Source organism: Ailuropoda melanoleuca, chromosome 13 (genome assembly GCF_002007445.2).
Source record: "Ailuropoda melanoleuca isolate Jingjing chromosome 13, ASM200744v2, whole genome shotgun sequence".
Classification (NCBI taxonomy): domain Eukaryota; kingdom Metazoa; phylum Chordata; class Mammalia; order Carnivora; family Ursidae; genus Ailuropoda; species Ailuropoda melanoleuca.
In genome coordinates, this window is record NC_048230.1 from 82,909,925 (window position 1) to 82,931,305 (window position 21,381).

Consider the following 21,381-nt stretch of genomic DNA (forward strand, 5'->3'; position numbering starts at 1 on the left):
GGAATGGCTTGAATTGATTCTTTGCCTGTTGGCTGAGGCTGAAATATGAAGAGAAGGGGATAATCATCACCTGTATTCCAGGCCCACAAACAGTTATCAAAAAATACTGCTCTTATTCATGCATTTATAGAGTAGATGTCAACAACACAAACACACCAGTGAAGATTATTTCCACATTTTTGTTCAAATACACACACACACACACACACACACACACACACACGATTTAGCAGAAACCATACAATGGGAAAACTTCTAAGCAGACCCCTACAGCACAACCTTATTTTAAATATTCAAATAAACTGATGCAGTTCAGCCACAGAGTGAATCTTTCCATTAGTTCCCAATGCTCGGTAACTGTTCAAGTGGCTTCTCTTGGTCCAGCCCATGGCGCCCTGTGCAGCTAGATCATATCGTCTACCTCAGATTCCCCTCTCAGGATAACAATTCCAGTGAAGGGCGCCCGGGTGGCTCAGTCGTTAAAGTGTCTGCCTTTGGCTCAGGTCATGATCCTGGGGTCCCAGGGTGGAGGCCCGCATTGGGCTACTTCCTCAGCAGGGAGCCTGCTTCTCCATCTCCCTCTCCCCCTACTTGTGTTCCCTCTCTTGCTTGTTGCTCTCAGTCAAATAAATAAATAAAATCTTTAAAAAAATAAAATAATTCCAGTGAAAATCCAACAGGGAGCATAGTAATTACATTGGGAAGAAATCCGACCACATCTGGACAGTGGGTAAAAACTGACATCGTTGATGAAGGGCAGTTGGGCAGTGTGTTCTCCAGATGGGATACCCTGAGAAGGACTCAACATGACTTACATTGTATTCAAATCAGAATACTGAGGTAGAAATGTTCTATTGAAAAGAAAATGAGAAAAAAAAAAAAAGGAATGTATTCTCCCCATATGCTAATACCATGAAAGAAAAAGAAAGGCTGAGGAGCTGATCCAGATTAAAGGATACCAAAGCGCTGTGATAACTAAATACAGCCCCTGACCCTGGACTGGATTCTGAAAGAGATGGGGAGATGCTATAAAGGACATTCTTGAGAGTTCACAAAATTGGAATATGCCAGGGGTTAGAGGCTACTAGATAAGATGATGGTATCAACGCTCAATATAACGAAGCAGATAGCTACTCTGTCATCCAGGGTAAACAAGCTATGTCCTGTGAGCTAAGAAGAGTCTTCACATTCTTCAAGGACTGTACAAAGCACAAAGAAGAATGTGTGACAGAGACTGTATGACCCACAAAACCTAAAATATTACTCTCTGGCCCTCTACAGAAAGAGTTTGCTGACCCTTGCTGTAGTCTCCTAAGAGGATATACCCTTATTCTTAGGGAAGACACACTACGGTGTTCAAGGATACCATGATATTTGCAAAATAGTCTCAGTTCAGTAAAAAAATTGTATGTGTGTGCATGCACATATATACGCATGGACGAATATAGATGGATGGATGGATGGACGGACAGACAGATGATAGAGTGATAAAGTAAGTGGAATAAAATGTTAACAGATGAATCTGAGTAAAAGGGTATGTGGGTGTTCTTTGTAGTACTCTTACACTTGCAATTTTTTGTTAGGTTTGTTATTACTTTCAAATAAAATTTTAATTCCTTAATCCTTTGATGAAATTCTAATTCAAGAATTTCATTTTATCTTCCAATTTTAAGAAGCTCTCAAACATTCAGTAAGTTATTCCTCACGGCCTCCCTTTGTACTTGCAGAACGCAGAGACTAGTTCTCATTTACGTCTCTGTAATACATGTTAGCTGGGTGCTTTTATACCAGCAACCAGCACTTAACTGAGAATTTAGGTGGTGCCAGATGCTGAGCTAGTGGCCTTCTCTTATGTACTTATTTAATCTCCTGGACAACCCCGTGAGGTAGGTCCCAGTTTACAAATGAAGAGATCTGGGCTTTGAGGTATGAAACAACTTGTCCACGGTCCTACAGCTGCTCGGTGGTGAAGTCTGGAGCTGGCTGTATGAATGCCACCCGCCCCTTCCAACTAACGGGAGCTGTGCGCAGCAAGGGTCCAAATTCCCTCATCTAGTGAAAATTCTCTTATGGATGAGCTTCTATTGCTCTTAACTTTCTATTGTAGGTAGAATAATGGCCTTTAAAGATGTCCCTGTCCTGGGAGTGCCTGGGTGGCTCAGTCGGTTAAGCATCTGAACTTCAGCTCAGGTCTTGATCTCAGGATCCTGAGTTCAAGCCCTACATTGGGGTCCATGCTGGGTATGGAGCCTACTTAAAAAAAAAAAAAAGTCTGTGTCCTAATCCCCAAAGCCTGTGAATATATTGCATTATGTGATAAAGGGGAATTAAAGGAGGGCACGTATTGCATGGTGCACTGGGTGTTATACACAACTAATGAAGCATCGAACTTTGCATCGGAATCCGGGGATGTACTGTATGGTGACTAACATAATATAATAAAAAAAAAATCATTAAAAAAAAGAAGAGGAAACTGATTCTCACAGTGATTAAGTGACCCACCCAATGTCAAATGATAAATGGCCAGAGTCAAAATTCAAACCCAAGTGTGTTGTTCTTCTCTTGGTTCATTTCTCCCAGGAGCAGAGCCTGAGACAAGGGTTCGAGTACAAGTGATTTATTCAGGATGTGATCACAGGAAGTACCAGCAGATGGGCAGGGAATGGAGGCAGAGAAGGAAAGGCAGCCAACAAAGGGCATGTTGTCAAGCAAGCCACCACAATAGACAATTAGAGCTCAATCCTATAAGGAAACTCTGGGTAGCAGTGTAGACATACCTTGGTGTTATCCCACTTGAGGTGTGAGGGAGCCCCATTTGTGGGTGGCTGGAGGCTGTTCCTGCTCAGGCTGACTATGGCCCCCACAGCCAGGAAAAAAGCTCTTGGACGAAGAATGGCCTGTTTTTGCAATAAGAGGTGGGGTGAGGGATATAGGCAGGACTGTGCAACATTTGCTAATGTTCTGACCCACTAACCAAGTCCGGCTACGGCCAGAGCATATGTAGGACCCAGAGGGCTGTGGGTCCCTGTGTGAAAACAAATCTAGTGTGACAGCTTATCTTGTCAGTAACCGAAATTTTAACTCCAAATCCTAACGTTTGGCCTCTGAATTCCTTGGGCTAAGTGCAAAGAATACCTCCTTGTGTTTTCTCCCTTGGGCAGCTTCAGTGAAATGGCCAGTGCTTGGGTTGCGTTTGTCTCATCAGGTGTCAGACTCTTCAGACATTTCATAGCCAAAGCTAAGAAGTCAGCTCCAAGCAGGGACCAACAAGTCTGTTCTCCATCGTGATTCTGATACATTTTGAGGAAGTGGGCCGCAGCCCTTTGGGGCCCTGGGATGCCTTTGGCAAACACAATCTGCAGGCTGTGTATTAACACCTTGGCATTCCAGGACTTCAAGCCCTGGATAAATTTTAACTCTCTGGGAAAGTTGACAACTTCTTCCAGAGATTTGGAAAATCGGGACTGAGTTATTTCTTTTTCTCTCAATCTGCTCACTTTACTAACAATGACATGGGACTTAGATTCTGGAAAAATGTTTCTCAGGCTTTCACGTACACTAGGTTCACTAGAGGGGTTTTGTGGAAATGCAGACTCTGATGAGGTAGACCTGGGGCGGGGCCTGAGCTTCCGCATTTCTGCCCATCTCCCAGGTAACGCAGACGCTGCTGGTGTGGGACCGCACTTAGCAAGGCTGCAGGCAATCTCCGTCCTCAAGGGCATCAAAAAGGGCTTCTTGAACTAGTCCTGGAGAGGAGAAGCAGTCTTTTCAGCTAGGAGAGTTGCCATGGGGTCAGAGGCCTGGGCAGGCCAAGAATTTGGAGCAGTTGTTTTAAAAAAAAAAAAAATGGAGAGGAAGAACCAAGGTTCTAGCTAAAGACATTTAAAAGCCAAGAGGACACAGAAGAATGAGTGCAATGTTTGTAGGGAAACTCTTGAGTTCTGCCTCTGAGGGCTCAGCAGTGCTGTTTGAGTGGAAGTTCAAACCCATAAACAGCACTGAGACTACTTTTTATGAGCCACAATCTTTTAGATCTTAAGGTGTGACTTGGACTCCTGAACTGGGTTGTTTTCTTTAATAAGTACGGTGATTGCCTCGATATGTTTTAACAACAACTCGCAGTATTGAACCCTTGCTGTAATGAGCCTTTTACATGTATTAACTCATTTGAGCTTCATAACTACACAAGGCACCTGCTAGGATTTTCCCCTTTTTACAAAGAAACAGAGGCCCAGAGTGGTGAGGAGACACAGAGCTAGTAAGAGGCAGAGCTGGCATTTACACCAAGGAGATCTGACTCCAGTTCCCATTTTTAAGCACACACACTTTGACCTCCTTCCCCAGCTGCCTCCCAGCTGGTGAAGTGCAGGGGCCTCCCTCTCCCTCTCCCATGCAACTCTTCTTGAGCCCGGCAGTTGGCTTAGACAGATGCAGCCATGGTTCACTCTGGTTGCCCTTGACCTGAGACGCAGGATCCCAGCACTGACTTCTGAGCCTCCACCTTGTTCCCCGAATCACATCTTACCTCCCTGAATTGACCTCAAGTGCTTAGGGATCCCAAGTCAGTACTGTGTTTAATTCTTCCCAGACAACCAGAGCCCTACATGCTGCATTGGGCCAGAGCCTGGGGACTCTGTCCCCATGCTTTAGGCTCTTCCTGTCCTTTATCTCATGTCCCGGCTATCAGAAGTTGCTGGTATGATCCCCTCCCCCAATACACAGGCCCTGCCCCTAGCACCTGCCTTACCCCCAGATCAGCTTTGTCCTTTGCTCCCAGTTGCCTTTGCACTCTTGCAAGGAGATCACCCTGCTTCTTGAAAACCTGCCCAAAGTCATGCAATGCCTGTCCATATACTGACAGAGCTACCAAGAAAATCTGAACCAAACTATTTACCCAAACCGTAAAACCAAATTTCAATGCATCAGAAATTCCCTCATTGATCTCATGGGGAAAAAACTCTATAAATGTGACTTTGAGAAAAACATTTATTTGCTTACCAAAGTTAGACATTATGATTATGCTCTCCCCTAAGGCCTAAACAAGGTGCATTTTCCCTATCACCATCTTAAAAGTTAAGCATAATTTATTTATCATCGTTCACAGTTACTTAAGTAATATTGCTTAATATTTCACATTCTGGCTCAATGTGAAGGATGAAATTGAGCATCTCAATCTTGAACTTAAAGTAACAAGTGCGTTCCTTCATCATCCAACCATGTTGTCACTTCAGAGATATCTGGTGGATACCTGTCGTGTGCAGGCATGAAAATATTTTTGGTGAGCAGCCCATGGAATAGGGAAGCAGAGGGTGGATCTAAATGCACCTGGAGGTGGTTTTCTTGGAGCTGAGGGTGAAGGACCATCAACCACAGCGGGTAGCATATGGAGGCTGACATTCATCACAACCACCATGACTGGCCCTGGATCCAGAGGAGGAGAAAGCCGTTGGGAGTAAGGGAAGTGCTCAGGTCTCAACAGAAGGTCAGTTGCACAAGAGAAGAGGAAGGAGGAAGCCATGCCAAAAAAAAAAAAAAAAGTGCTGTTGCTGTATTGGAAAGTCAGAAAGAAGCCAGATATCCACTTCTGATCTTCAGGAAGACACTGAACTACATCCAGCCTCACTTCTGAGAAGATTATGGCGTCCTTGTTTCCTTGGGCCTGCTTTTCACAGTACGTCATCTGCAGCTTGCCCAGATCCCAGAGGCTTGCAGATATTATCAGGGCTTTGAATTCAAGGACAGGTTCAGGAACAGGCTCTCAAAGGGTGTTTGTCACCTAAGCCTGATCATAGTTTCTGGCACGTTGTTGGATTATTCCAGGTATTTAGCAATTCAGTAATCTGATGAGCCAGGCCTGTGACAGACCAGGACTTGCTTTGCACGGATCACTAGAACGTGGCCTCCATGCTTTCATTTTTAATAGCTCAATGTTCATCACCCAGCATGCCAGCTCACTCCTCCCAGCCCTTCACAAACCAAAGGAAACCACCTTAGTGAACTTAGATGGTGGTGAATGATGTCAAAGGCATTGCTGACACCCAAACTTGTGGCAAAATTACAAGTCCTTAATGTGCAATAAGTTTAGAATGATATTGTACAATAGTGCTATGTATGTGCTCCTTGATGGCATCAAATTTATCCTTTTATTTTAATTTCCATTTCTCAGCATTTTCTTTATAAACCAACAAGAAACTGGCTTGTTTGGGTTTGGTTTTGGGTGGTTGGTTTTACAAACCTTCTGGCATTGGTTTGCTCATCAGAGAAAACAAAAACCTAATCATTCTTTCCTACGTCTTAGAGGTGTCATGAGGATGAACATAATGCAAATGTCAGTGCTTAAATAAGCACCATTATTTAAAAATCCCTCGCCGATGTTAGCGTGTGACCTGCTAAAACAGTAGGCTCTCACAAGGCCTGCAGATCATAAACCACAAACCCCTGAATCCTACGGGTCTGTAACCCACACACTGTAGCATTAGAGGGCAAGACCCTAAGAACCAAAGAGAAGCTGCCAGACAGGAACAGGGGTCCAGAACCCCACGCTGAGTGAAGTCATCCCTTTCTCTGCCTAGCTTCTGTGAACTTTCTGAGCTCCTGCTCACTGGAAATAAGGTGGGAAGTAAGGCTGATTGATTTTTCCCTCTGCTCAAGAATCCCAGTGTGTGGACAGCAGGAGTTTGGTGAAGTTTCACCAAAGCCAACCCCCATGGAACTCTCCATTCAAGTGGAACGGGATGAGCTCCCTGCCACAGAAGGGACCGGGGTTCCTCTCACTTCCATCAGCAAAATACATGAAACACATCGTGGCTATTGAAAGGCTCGTTCTCTGTCCTGCTTGTTATTAAAAGAATGGGGAGAGCCTTCTATTTTCTTTAGTGGTGTTCACTTTAAACCTAATCCCAGGCTAAGCCTATAATATGTATGTGACCTATTTGATTGCATAAACAATAAAATAATCTCTGCGTATACAGATTTTTCAAAATCTTAAGAATATTCATTTTCTAAATGGCTGTTACTTTGGGACCACAGTCATCATGTGTCATTTCTGTACAAAAAACAAAAACAAAAACAAACCTTACAAATTCCAATTCCCAGAAGGAAAAACACTCTTTAAACAGGAATACTTATATTCATCATCTCTTTGTTCCGTTCAGAGACTAACAGGCCTGCAGTAGATTATAGAAAAAAGCTCTGTTTCCCTCAATCACAGGGGTTCATTCAACATCTTAGGAACCCAGCCTAAAACAAAATGTCCCTACAGGCGAAGGTTTATTATCCCGGAAATTCTCAAAAGAAGCAAGCTGCTTTTCGTTTCCTTCGCTGCCATCTAGTGGGTAATGATGTCATGTCGCTAAAATGCCCTACCTCTGTGAAGACAGAGGTGTCTTCCTGTCTTTAAAACAAACCCCCCAAACACAGGTAATTAAAGAAATGCTATTGCAGACATGAGGCAATTCTTTCTCATAACTTCTATTTAGATCCAAAGTGTTCTTTTCCTTCCTTTTTCCATGGGAAGGCAACCGGTTCAATGATCACACATTGATTGGGCGCTAATATTGTGCACTAGGACTAATGCTATAAGGAAACCCTAAAACAGATCCAACCACAGACTGGGAACTAAAAGGTAAAGCTTCACGGCTCTCCACTGAAACCAAGAACCTCAGCTAACTTCAGCCGAGACCAGTGATAACCCAAAGAATAGCTGTTCCTTTGGCACACCGGCTTCTTGTCGCTCTGACCAAAACCAATGTTGACTGTGCCGTTTTAGATTAATCTCTGCTAGGTTTATCCTGTGAGCATTTTTACTGGGGTCTCTAATGCCTGGAGAACATTATGTAACCAACCGTCAGGTCAGTTGTTCAGTAGCATTTCTATCTTTTCAAATTAAAATCAGATTCCAAACCTAAAGTACTTTGGTTTCAGATTCTCAAAAAGGGAGGGCTCAGAGGTACAAAGGAACAAAGTAGAAATATAAGGAGTCTAAAAACATGCACCTAAGGGCTCAGAGGTACAAAGGAACATAGTAGAAATATAAGGAGTCTAAAAACATGCACCTAAGACTCTGCTTTTTATCTCTCTCTCTGGACTTTGCAGGTTAAATACACACACACATACACACGCACACACACACACACACACACACACATGCACGCAGCTGGGATATAGACCAATCTTTCCCAGTGGTCTCTCAACCACAGCCCAGTCATCTACATGTGATTGCAGATAAATGAAAAGTCACTATGAATTATATTTGACACCACAAGTTAACAAGAATACTCTAGCAGACATCCATCCATCCTTATTCTACATGACCATGGAGCTTGAGAAGAAGGGACAACATACAGCTCTCACTGAAGGAAGTCGAAGGTAGTTGTTCTGAGTGTGGGTCATGGTACAAGACTGCATGGGTTCAAATCCTGGCTCTGTTGGTTGTGATCATAGACCTAGGAGATTTACCAGACTTTCCTGTGCCCTGGTTTCTTGAAACAAAATGAAGGTGCCTCGTGGTTAGGGTCATGGTAAGGATTAGAAGAGCTCTTTTTTTTTTTTTAAGATTTTATTTATTTATTTGTCAGAAAGAGAGAGAGAGAGAGAGAACAGGAGCAGTGGGAGCGGTAGGCAGAGGGAGAAGCAGACTCCCCACTGAGCAAGAAGACCAATGTGGGGCTCCACCCCAGGACCCTGGGATCATGACTTGACCCAAAGGCAGACGCTTAACCAACTGAGCCACCCAGGCGTCCTGGGATTAGAAGAGTTCTTACAAAAAATGTGCTCAGAAGGATGCCTGGCATGCAGATGGGGCGCAATAATTGTTAGCAGTCACTAATGTGTCCAGATGCTTCCAAAGGAGTGCTAATTGTTCCCCTGGCTTAAAGTTCTGAACCTCTGAAGGTGGAGGGTGTCAAAGGTCAGATCTCAAAGTATCGCAGGTGAGACACCTGCCAGCAAGGCCCCCGCTCTGTACAAACTCAACTAAACCCTAACATGCTTGTGCCTAAACCATCGGTGAGCGTGAGTTGGTGATATCGCTTGGAGTTTATTGTAACCTGGTAACAAAGCCGAAGTCCCAGGGGCGCATGCAGTGTTTCAGTGACGGCTGAAGCAGGAGAGCCTATGAAACCATGTGCCTCCAGTGGGGGTTTATTCTGCCTGTTACACAAACCCGACGAGTCATCTTGTCAGAGTTAAGTTGTACTAAAATACAAGCCTCTCTCTCCCCCACCATGTGTTCTCTGATTCTGCTTTTGCTCTCCGAAAAAGTTCAGGTCCGAGCCTGAGCCCAAGAAATCTGATACCTTCTCAACAAATAAGGGGCGGGGGGGAGGTAAAGGAAAACCTTCTCATGACTCAGTTTCTTTTTTCATATTATTTCAAGACATGCAAAGCCTAGAGAAGCTCCTGAGAGATGCTGTAATCTATGGCCAGCCTCGAATCCGCAGAGCGTGGAAAAAGATTCTCATCCTAGTGGAGGGCATTTACAGGTATGGAAATAACCAGGGACGTTTCAGCACACTGGGGCCCGCAGCGAGCTGACAAAGGAGGAAAGTCTGACCTCTCTTAGCTCAATGGAAAAATGAGTTGGATATAAGGTATTATGAAGGGACCTGAGCCAGAGCGACCAATGTGAGCCGTCAGGCCTTGGGTCACCTGTCTTTTCAGTGTCTGTACATACAGCAGAACACCTCAGAGGCTGGATGCTTGTGAAGGTGTCTTCAGAAATGTCCTCTCAGGGCACTGATTACTTGCATTGATTCTTTCCACTACCATTGGCTGATCCACAGTTTCAAAGGCCTGTGGGGACTGGGTTATTGAACATCAGAATGCTTCTTGCCTGGGGTGCCTGGATGGCTCAGTTGGTGAAGCATTGGATTCTTGATTTCTGCTCAAGTCATGATCTCAGGGTCACAAGATCAAACCCCGCATCAGGCTCATGCTGAGCAAGGAGCCTGCTTAAGGTTCTCTTTTCTCCCCCTCTCTCTGTCCCTCCCCTGCCCCCCACTCACATGCTCTTTCTCTTAAAAAAAAAAAATGCTTCTCTCCTCCATGGCATTGCTGATAGGCACCCAGATGCTTCTAACTGGACAGTGCACCCAAATTCCAGTTGCTAGCTGAACTTGGCCAATTGTTGGCATTAGAATACAGAAACCATTTTCCACAAGGTCAAGACTAACCTCAAGTGCAATTCTCTCTTTTTTTTAAAGATTTTTTAAATTTATTCGACAGAGATAGAGACAGCCAGCAAGAGAGGGAACACAAGCAGGGGGAGTGGGAGAGGAAGAAGCAGGCTCCCAGCGGAGGAGCCTGACGTGGGGCTCAATCCCACAATGCTGGGATCACACCCTGAGCCAAAGGCAGATGCCTAACCGCTGTGCCACCCAGGCGCCCCTCAAGTGCAATTCTTGATCCAGAGCTGGTAGCGGCTGGTNAAGAAGCAGGCTCCCAGCGGAGGAGCCTGACGTGGGGCTCGATCCCACAATGCTGGGATCACGCCCTGAGCCAAAGGCAGACGCCTAACCGCTGTGCCACCCAGGCGCCCCTCAAGTGCAATTCTTGATCCAGAGCTGGTAGCGGCTGGACTTAGCATCTGAAGGTATGCTCAGTTTCCCACCGCTGTGAAGTCGAGCAGACAAAACACCCACTAAGCCACTGAGAGCTTTTACAAGGCCTGTCGTGATGGAATTGGCTTCATTCTCTGAACTGGTTATCACTGCTGAAATGGGAATTGCCTCCAAGATGTGCTTCTGTCGAATGCCCTACTCCCTGAGTCAAGGAAACCTTATCTCAGAGTGCTCACTCCTTAAATCAGTTCTCAAACAATCCTCACGTTCAAAGAATTGGGGAAGATGTTTCTTACAATCATAGAAAAGTGAACAATATTAAATGGAAAGGAATAAGAGCTTACCTTCCCCACAAGAAGTGTGCTTGCAAAGAAGACTTAGATCTGATGGAGCTTTTCATTCAGCCAGAGTGCACATCATTTCTGTTCCATGAATGAAAAACAAGCAGCAAAAGAAACGTGTTTCCATCCCTTTTGGGAAAAAGAAGAGCTTTCTCCTCGATTTAAAATAATAATAATAATAGTAATAATAATAATAATAATAAGCCAGGTACCATCTTGTTTTCTCCCTTGGCCTTCCTGCCCCAGCGCCTGGTGTCCTGGGTGTCCCCAGTGCTACTGTAGAGTTGCAATGCTGGCATTCCAAGTTTCTAGTAGCCCACGTTATGTATCACCCATCAGCACCTCCTCGGGTCAGCCCCCAGATGGTGTCCTATTTATGAAGTCTTTGGGATCGCCCTACAGCAGCGTTCTCAACCAAGGTGTTTCCTTCCCACAACCCGCCCCTATCCTGGACACTCCGGGNTTTGGGAAAAAGAAGAGCTTTCTCCTCGATTTAAAATAATAATAATAATAGTAATAATAATAATAATAATAAGCCAGGTACCATCTTGTTTTCTCCCTTGGCCTTCCTGCCCCAGCGCCTGGTGTCCTGGGTGTCCCCAGTGCTACTGTAGAGTTGCAATGCTGGCATTCCAAGTTTCTAGTAGCCCACGTTATGTATCACCCATCAGCACCTCCTCGGGTCAGCCCCCAGATGGTGTCCTATTTATGAAGTCTTTGGGATCGCCCTACAGCAGCGTTCTCAACCAAGGTGTTTCCTTCCCACAACCCGCCCCTATCCTGGACACTCCGGGCAAGTTTCAGTTGTCACAACTGCAATAGAGCATTCCTGGCATCTAGTCGGCGGAGGCCAGGGATGTTGGTAGCCACCCTGCAAGGCACAGGACAGCCCCCACAACAGAAAGGCAACCTGCTCAAAATGTCAACGGTGTGGAGGTTGAAAGACCCTGCCGTGGAATCCTTCAATTAATAATTCCATTTAATGAATAATTTACTCACTGGCCTTGAACTTGCTACTTTTCGGAAATAATCTCACATTGACTCTGGGCTGTCATAACCTCAAGCCCAGGTCTTTCTCCCTGTGTGATCTGTGCCAGCTGCCAGCTTGGGAAGGGAGCCCTTATCTAAACACCTGTCATTCAGGCCTGGACTCGTGGGAGCAGGGATCAGCTGAGGGAGAGCAGACCGGGCATCTCCTTTAACCAGACTTGACAGAATTCAACTGCAAATAAACAAAACTTGGCTCCACTAAAGGAAAGTTGTGTTTGAAGTACTTTGATCGTGGCTGAAATTAAGTGGACCACCAGCATTTTACTGTCAACCATTCCCATCAGTTACACAGAGAACCCACTCCAGCAGCAGGGCTTGTTAACGGCTAGGCCTGTGTCCTACCATGATCTCAGGAGGACGGCAGAGCCAGGTGTGGACTTCTGGCTCCAAGCCAGCATGGCACCAAACCACAGCCTGGGCCTCACTAGCAATGGGGTCTGTTCTGTTGTCTGATACTGTGTAACAAACCACCCAAAGCATAAGGGCTTACACTGAACCGGGCAGTTCTTCTGCTCCACATGGTGTTGACTGGGGTCTTTCATGGGGTTGCATTCAGCTGGGAGTCCAGCTGGGATCTGGAACATCCAAAATGACCTCACTCGGTTAGCTGTTGGCTGAAGTACCTTGTTCCCTTCTCTTCTCTGGGGTGCTTCGTCTATAGGCTCTTCTCACTCAGCAATCAAGCCAGAACTTCCTTACAACATGGCGCCGTCTTCTGAGAGAAGGAGAGCAGAAGCTGCCAGTCTTTTAAGGGTGAGGCCCAGCACTGATATAGCATCACTTCTGCCGTGTTCTATTGGTCAAAATAAAGGCGAAAGGCCAGGCCAGATTCAAGGGGAAGGGAGACAGACCACACCTCTTGATGCGAGGATTGGCTTGTGTGTGGAGGGATGGGAGGACTTGCAAGCAGCCATCTTTGGAGGCGATCTACCACAGTGGTTCAATCAGCTTGGCATTTATTTATACAGTGAAACCTCCACTTTCCATGGACTTCCCTTTACAGAGACCTTTCTTTTACCTCAACTGCACAAAATCTTGTCTTTACGTGAAACTGTGACCTCAAAGGGCCCATTCGTAACTAGGGAGCAGGGCACCTCTTAGACAAGCCTCAGTACTTCCTGGGACCTCAGTTTCCTAATCTGTAAAATAAGGCTAAGCGAGACTGGAGTTCTGGAACATAGTGGATGTCCTCATCTGCTGCTATCACCAAAAAATGAAATTATTTCCCACAAGATTTTCCAAAGGACCAGGGTTAGGAATGTGAAATCAGCAGTTCACAAATGCGCCTCTACTGTTTAGCAATGTCTTATGGACACATACCTTGTTGACATCAGCACAAAGCCTCTTTTGAATTTTCACTATCAGATTTTTTTTTTATCTATTGCTGTGGTTTGCCACCATGGGCAAAGCCCCCACCCCCGGCCCTGTCACCACCACAAATGCCTCACATAAATCAATTTTTTCATAATTCCTAAAAAAAGCAGTCAGCCCAATCAGACAGTTTCAGGCAGGTATCAAGGTAGAAAAAAGCCAGATACCAAGTCTAAGAAATCCACAAACTCCACAAAAGCAGTTATGATAATGATAATTATACTAACAATAACAACAATAATAATGTCACCATCCATAAACCATCTAAGTCTCATTATGTGTATAGAGAATATGGAGGAGCCAGAATCTGGAGGGAGGCCTGGGACCTGGGTTCAAATCCCAGTGTTGTCACCTATAGTCCTGTGCCCTTCATAGGGTTCTTTTGTTAAGTATTAAATAAGATCATTGAACCTCGTTCTTGCAGAAGCCCAGCCCATAGTGAGCCCACAACCAAGGGCGGCTGTCTTCATCATTAAATTTCTTTTCAGTTGAGGAAGTTGAGCATGGAAAACAGTAAGCTCTCTGCATTGTGAAGCCGCTTGCTCTCCACCCAGCTGAAGGAGGGATGTCAGGGGAAGGAGCTTGCATTTACTCTGTGACTACTGCTCGCTTCACACGTGTGACCTTGAGTTACTGCGAAGATGAGGACCCTTGACCCAGGGCAGACAACTGAGATGACGTAGGACCAGGATTCAAATGAGGTAGCCCTGCTGGGACAGAGGCCCAGTATCAACAGAAGACCCCACCCGTGTGTCCCCGTCCAAAGACATAAACATGGAAGATGTACAGTTCTCCATGTGGCCTTCACCACTTGCCTACCCAGGGTAAAATAGGGAGAGTAAAACTTAAGATCTAAAGTTCCATGAGTTCGTGATTTGGGGCTTAAAAGTACAATCGTATTATTATATGTTCTCGTCTGCATTTTCTTTTAAGAATTGTTTTAAAGTCAGATTCTTCCAGTTTTGTGTCTCTGAAAAGTCTAATTGGTTGACTCATTGTGGTTGAGAAATCTCACAATTATTCAAAAATAGACTAGAGAAGGGCAGAGGGTCTCAAATAACCTGGGAGATACAGTCACATAACTGGAGCCCAAACTTTCAAAATAAAAAGTATCAACAACTAGTAACCAGCCCTTCCAGAAAACACATATGTAAACAAATGTTTGAATCTCAGAAGGCCCTTCTCTCTCAGAGTGTAAGCGCTTCTCCTCCCCAAGACAGTGTAAGTTTAAGGATTGAGAACTTTAATCTATGGTTTAAACAAATAGAGAAAAAAGGAAGAGAAAGTACTTTATTTTTAACTTGTCTTACCTCTCTTCTTTTTCTGTTTTCACCCTCTTTTCTTCCCTGGATTATACGTGGGGCCCACCAGGGAGATTTTTCCACCATGTAAGTTGGCAGACCAGTGGTTTAATTCCCAGTCCTGCTAGTGGATAATATGCTTTATATGTGGAGGAGAAGGTGGTGAGAGGGAAATTTCAAAAAAGAGTCTTGTCACTTAGCTAATACATTATGTAACAGAAAAGATACAAAGAAATTATTCACCAGCTTGCTGGTTGAAGACTAATTCAAGTCCTTGCACAGGGCTTCAAATTAAGTAGTGGAATTATCTCTACCTACAGTTGTATTTTCGTTGTTTTCCTTTTATTGAAGTCAAAGGAAAATACAACTTGCCATTCAGGAAGAAAAAAATAAAACACCATCCTTGTTTTCTTTTTCATTTTTGGAGCTGTGTTTTCAGACAGCAATTTACAGGAATAACATAGAAATCCATTTGTATGCATGCACCAATCTCAATATCGTCCTATAGGAAAGGGTTCGATTCAAACTTGGTCACATTGAGAAAATGAAAACTTAGTGTGGGTGAATATAACTCTTTATAAAAGCCAAGTTCTCCCTGGGACCCATGTGTGCCCTGCAGTGACTCCAGAAATCAGCAGTCCTGTAGAGTCATTAATCTTGGAGGAAGAAATACAAACCAGGTGGGCAGACTCCTAACATCAGCTCGACCAGCCCCAGCAAAGGATGGCTAATTAGCTGCCTTCAGTGTCTGAAAACTGTTCGGCATTAATACTGGCTCCTGCCAAATTCAGTTCCAGAACAAAGAATGGCATTTGTGACATGTCAGGTTTTCAGCATCGTTGTGTTACAAAGTTATAACACATCAAAGATGAGAAGTGGATCCTAGAATTTTGAGGGCATATAGCTGTCTATTATGTAGGACACTCATAGGCCTCTTTCCTAGAAGATTCAACACAGAGCATTTTCAAGGGCTCCCAATTTCTCAAGTCAGGCCCCACTGCAAACATTTCCTCCTAAGTGCCTCCTAAGAAAAAGAACAACCCAGTGAGTGCTCATACGTGCCAGACACTTTACAAACATCGTTTCTAGGCTTCCTTAGAAAGACCTTACCGGAAGGGTTCCATCATCGTGCTTCCTTTACATCCGAGAAAACTGAGGCAGAGAACATCGTGTAAGTCGCCCATGTCCTCCGTTGGTAAGTGGTGTGGCTACAGTCGAAGCTGAGTCAGATGGCCGCACTTTCTCCCCTCAATGAAAACCATGTTAACAAACGATTAATCTAAGAAAATACTGGAATTAACTCACAAACTTATATAAGAGAAGATGAGTGTATTTGGTTTTCATTTCATTAAAATCTGAAACCAGCCATTCAGAATGACCTTGTGAAAAACACAAATGCAATAAAGCTGGACTTCATTAAAATTAACAACTTGTGCTTTGCGGAAGACCATGCCAAGAGAATGAGAAGACAAGCCACAGACTGGGAGAAAATATTTTCAAAAGACATATCTGACAGTGGACTATTATCTAAAATGTACAAAGAACTCTTAAAACTCAACAGTGAGAAGGCAAACAACCTGATCCAAAGACCTTAGCAAACACCCCACCAGAGAAGATGTGTAAGTGGAAATACGCATAGGAAAAGATGCTTCACATCATAATTCATCAAGGAAATGTAAATTAAAGCAATAAGATACCACTCCACGCCTGTTAGGAGGCCAGAATCTGGAAGACTGACGAAGATGTGAAGCAACAGAAAGGCTCATACATTCGTGGTGGGAATGCAAAATGGCACAAGCACTCTGGAGGACAGTGTGGGGGTTTCTTACAAAACTAAACACGCTCCTACCCTACAATACAGAATCATGCTCCTTGCTGTTTACTCAAAGGAGCTGAGTGTCCACACAAAACCCTGTACATGGATGTTTATAGTATCTGTATTCATAACTGCCAAAACTTGGAAGCAACCAAAATGTCCTTCGGTCAGTGAATGAATAAGTAAACTGTGGGGCATCCAGACAATGGAATGCTATTTAGCACTAAAAAGAAATGAGCCCTCAAGCCATGAAAAGACATGGAAGAAACCTAACTCCCTATTATTAAGTGAAAGAAGCCAGCTATAAAAGGCTACATAATGCATGATCCCAGCTATATGGCATTCTGGAAAAGGCAAAACTATGGAGACCGTGAAAAGATCAGTAGTTGCCAGGGGTTGGGTGGGGAGAGGAGGGAATAGGGGATTTGTAGGGCAGTAAAAACAGTCTGTAAGATAGCATGAGGACAGATACATGTCATCATACATTTGTCCGAACTTACGGAATGCACAACACTGAGAGGCAGCAGTCACGTTACCTACGGACTTTGGGTGACAATGGTGTGTCAGCGTAGGTTCATTTGTGACAAGTGAACCGTGCTGGTGGGGGACGTTGATAATGGGGGAGATTACGCGTATGCGGGGCAGGAAGTATATGGGAAATCTTTACCTTCCGCTCAGTTTTGCTGTGACCTTAAAACTGCTCTAAAGAATAAAGTCCTTTAAAGAAGCCAAAAGCACAAATGCTGCTCTCCGTGGTCATCCTACTCCCTCCAAACCAGCACCTCTTGGCTTGGGTAATGGCACAACCAGACGGACTATTTTGACTGAATCGACCTAGCACTTAAGTTTATTTTTGTGATACATTAAATTTAATAAATAAACTAATTGGGAAGAAGGGAGAAGTTCAACTTTCTGTTTGCGTCCATTGATTCGTTCTCGAACGAAATTGAAGGGTTGCTTGAGTTGTTTGACAAGTTCCTTTGTGTGGTGAGGGTGAGAGGGTGTGTGTTTTCATAGAATCCGCCTGTCAGTGCAGTCAAAACTGTGTGTGGTCTAGACACAGCGCACAAAGTGTTGTGAGGACTGATTAAAGCCAAAAGATCTTTTAAACCCATTGGGTTCCGAAGGTGGTGTGTAAATGTGAATTTCACTTATTTATTTACTTCATATTTTTCTCTTTTCTGGAGTGCTTGAAGTGTTTTTGCAATTTATAATACCATGAAAAATTAAGCACTTAGGGCTAAAACAAAAAGGTTCATCTATGGCAGTGGTTCTCAAAGTGTTGTCCCCAACCATAGGATGTCTCCTGGGAACTTGGTAGAAACACAAATTCTCAGCCCACCCCAGACCTGCCAAATCAGAGACTCAGGGGCAAGGTGGGGGGGGAGCGTAATCTGTGTTTTAACAAACCATTCAGGGGATTCCAATGCTCCCTCAAGAATGAGAACCATTGTCCTAAAGGAACAGAAAGAGGAGACACCACCAGATGCCTCAAATAGCGCTTGACTTCCAAGGAGCACTAAACAAGAGATCCTGAGAACTTTCTATTGTGCTTTCATTGGTAATATGTGTCTTAAGCAAAGTTCTTTTCTGTGTTTTTAATTCTTTCCTTTCATCTTTGGCAATGCAAGCACTGAGTTTAGATCAGATAGAACTGTTCAAATAGCAGCAAGCTGACAAAGATAGATTACCATAGAACAATTTCATTAAAACTAGCAGAAGACCTAGAATCCAAAATGATCAGTCTAGTTACACTAGTTGACTTTACAAATAAATTGATCAACAATGCAGTAAGCTCATTGTTCACTTGAGAATTAGCTATAACCACTCAAAGCACTTCAACCTATTGAACATAAAATTTTTTTTCAAGTAAAGTAATGCCAGATCAGCTTTTCAAGATTGAGAAGGTTGTCTTATTCAAATAAAATATGCCTTAAGAAGAAAGGAATTGCATGTCCGTCACACTGACTGGTGTCAGGACAGGCTGTCTGAGAAGGACTGGAAGGGAGACCATCACAGGGTTTCCCAGGAAAGAATACACAAGTGACAAGCATTTCTCCTTATGCCCTAGCATGGAAGGTTCCATCCTGCATCTGCCCCAGATCGTGGCTCTAAAAGAAGAAATACAAGGCTTACCTCTACATAGATGAAGCTCACAGTATTGGGTCCGTGGGCCCAACCGGCCGGGGTGTTGTCGAATTCTTTGGACTGGACCCTCGAGATGTTGATGTGCTTATGGGCACGTTCACCAAAAGCTTTGGAGCTGCGGGGGGTTACGTAGCTGGAAGGAAGGTAAGCCAGGGACTCCCCGTGTCTATTTTAAACCTGAATGCTCTGGGAACACAGTCTGCAGGGCTTCTGTGAGTTCCCCGAGAGCTTCCGCCCAGTTCAGTTGATCATAGCAGCCTGGATACAGGGTCCCCAGCCAAGTAGGCCCAGCGTGGCAAGGAACTCCCCCACTAAGGGTGAAGAGGAGCACGTGACGCGGAATCACATTAGAATAGAATGACAGCATCAGCAGTGTACGCGGGAAGAGACTTCGTGCAAGGAGAGGGATGGTTAGCTCTGCAGGATAGTAGCTATGGACTCTTAGAATAAATACCATCCTCCTAGGCAAATGATGGGGGAGGGTACCGTTCAAACAGAGGGACTAATGTAGACCAAACCACAGAAATGTTAAGGGGATGTTACAGAGCTGTAAGTAGCTTGGTTGTTGTGGCATGAAAAACCTAAAGCAGGTAACAGCAATGGTGGGCAAAGGTCAGATATTAATGAGGTTGACCCTGTGCTACGACTTCTGGGTTTTAAGAGTTTCAATGAAAATCGTAGCAAGATCAGAAACACCCTTGTAAGAGATTTTCTGTGTGAAATAATTCTCTCCCACATTTTAGATAAGGCATAGGTCAAATTGTGTCACCCTCTAATTTCTTTTTTTTTTTAAGATTTTATTTATTATTTCTTCTTTCTTTTTCTTTCCTTTTCTTTCTTTCTTTCTTTCTTTCTTTCTTTCTTTCTTTCTTTTCTTTCTTTCTTTCTTTCTAAGTAATCTCTGCCCCCAGTGTGGGGTTCAAACTCATGACCCCAGGATCAAGAATTGCATCTGGACCAACAGAGCCAGCCAGATGCCCTTCTCATATCTTATCTACGTGACTTAAAATTCTGATCCGATGGGATCAGACTATTGAGTGTTATCCCTGTCCTTTTAAGTCAATATCACCAAGGAGGTTGCCAATATAAACCAATCAACGTTTAAAAGAAATTTAAGAGAGGAGGGAAGGGCCAGGGAGAAAGAGAAAATGAAAAAATCAAACCTGGATTTGAGGGATAAAGAAGCCAGTGGTCTGCCCTGTACCCAAACCCTGATAGCTCTCTCACACAGGCCTACACCTGCCCCAGAGTGACTCGTGACAGTGGTGTTGGCTCCACCAAGGAGAAACACCAGGCCCAAAACCAGTGCATGCAGGTGGCATTCACAGCGTCTCCAAAATTTCCAACTCCTTACTCATTGTCACCAGCAGGAACAAGAGTTCAGACTCCTGATAAACCAGTTAGACAAATCAGGGACTGTAGCCGAAGACAGTCTGGCCATCAAAAGCCTATGATTTAAAACAACAGATTTCACTGTGACCATGAGATGTACAAATGCTTAAAATGGTCAGGGTTTTCAGTGGTCCTGACCCTTCAATAAGCATTACTTTCTTCTGAGCTCAAAGCACTGTTTTCCATCCTCCCTCCACCGGCCTGTGGGAATTAGCTGGGTAATGCTAAAAACATCGGGAATGCTTAGGATCCTACAAAATTTAGCTAAATCTGGTGAAAGGTTAAATGTTCCCTTCCTCAACTGTGGAAGCAGAGGGATCAGAAGGTCTCAAATTTAGAAGGTCCCTCATCGGGGGACAAAGCTCATAACTTTGTGAGCTTGTGGTTTTGTGATGACTTTAGCAGCAGTTCTGAGCTACAGAATTTTTAACCAAGCGTAACTCTGTTTCCTGAACTAAGGGCACCTGAATAAACTGAAGCGAGCAGATCCTTGAAATGTTGTCAAATTTGGTAGATGTCACATTTTCCCCTTGGAGTTCCTTCATCAGATACCCACTTTAAACAAAGGCTCATGACTGGCCTGAAGTTAGGACCAGCTCACTCTGGTTCTCTCTTACTCTCCATCCTCAAGCCAGTGGGACTGTCTTAAAGGTGTATTTGTTCTTGTCTATGTAACTTGTATTCATTTGGGATAGATACCGGGCAGTCGTGGAAAATCATTACTTACATTAATGTTAATGAAGAAAAAAAATGTGTAGATCTGTTCATTTCCTTGGTCTTTAAAATATTCATTCTCCACATGCTTGGATCCAGAGAACTGCATCATCCTTCCCCCTCCGGCTCCCTTTCCAGAGCCTCTGTCTTCTCCTCCCGCTCCGTACTACTCTGCAGTCTCTGAATTGACCACTAGATGGCAGCAAGAATTAGAGAGTCTTTGGCAGAGGTCCATAGCCTGTACAGAGCCTTAACTGCCCTTAAACAGTCAGATGCGAAACCTAGAAAACATAGGGCAGTTTTCAAGACGTGGAGGGTGAGCAAGAGACTGGAGGCCACTTGAGAAAGTGTTTATATGCGTCGTCCCCTGATGATTTCAAAATCAAACACACACCTGTCTGAAATGGTTTTGATGAGCCTGTGCAAACCCAGATAAACTGGTTTCCTTCCAACCTGCTAAGCCCAAGACTTAATGGAATTTTTGCATCTGCTTGACTGTACCTTTAGCTTTTTAAGTTATGTTAAATTTAAATTATGTGTAGTTTCCATTTAAATCATAGTTTTTATTCGCCTGGATTTTTAATTATTTTTGAGAAAATTTTCACTTATAGTTTGCTTTAAACTGTGCTTTTTAACTGAAAGAGCAGAGGATTAGACAAATGCAAACAGTTTTAATTTGAAGGAAAACT

The 21,381-nt window shown here is 44.0% G+C and overlaps 1 protein-coding gene across 1 annotated transcript in view; it reads left to right on the forward strand.

The window, feature by feature from the left end:
- Nucleotides 1-21,381, forward strand: part of SPTLC3 (serine palmitoyltransferase long chain base subunit 3) — a 125,348-nt gene that overhangs the window by 70,833 nt on the left and 33,134 nt on the right. Inside the window, 3 exon segments of the mRNA XM_034641610.1 lie at nt 9,377-9,482; nt 18,510-18,552; nt 18,554-18,730. Of these exon segments, the coding sequence (XP_034497501.1) occupies nt 9,377-9,482; nt 18,510-18,552; nt 18,554-18,730 (326 nt within the window).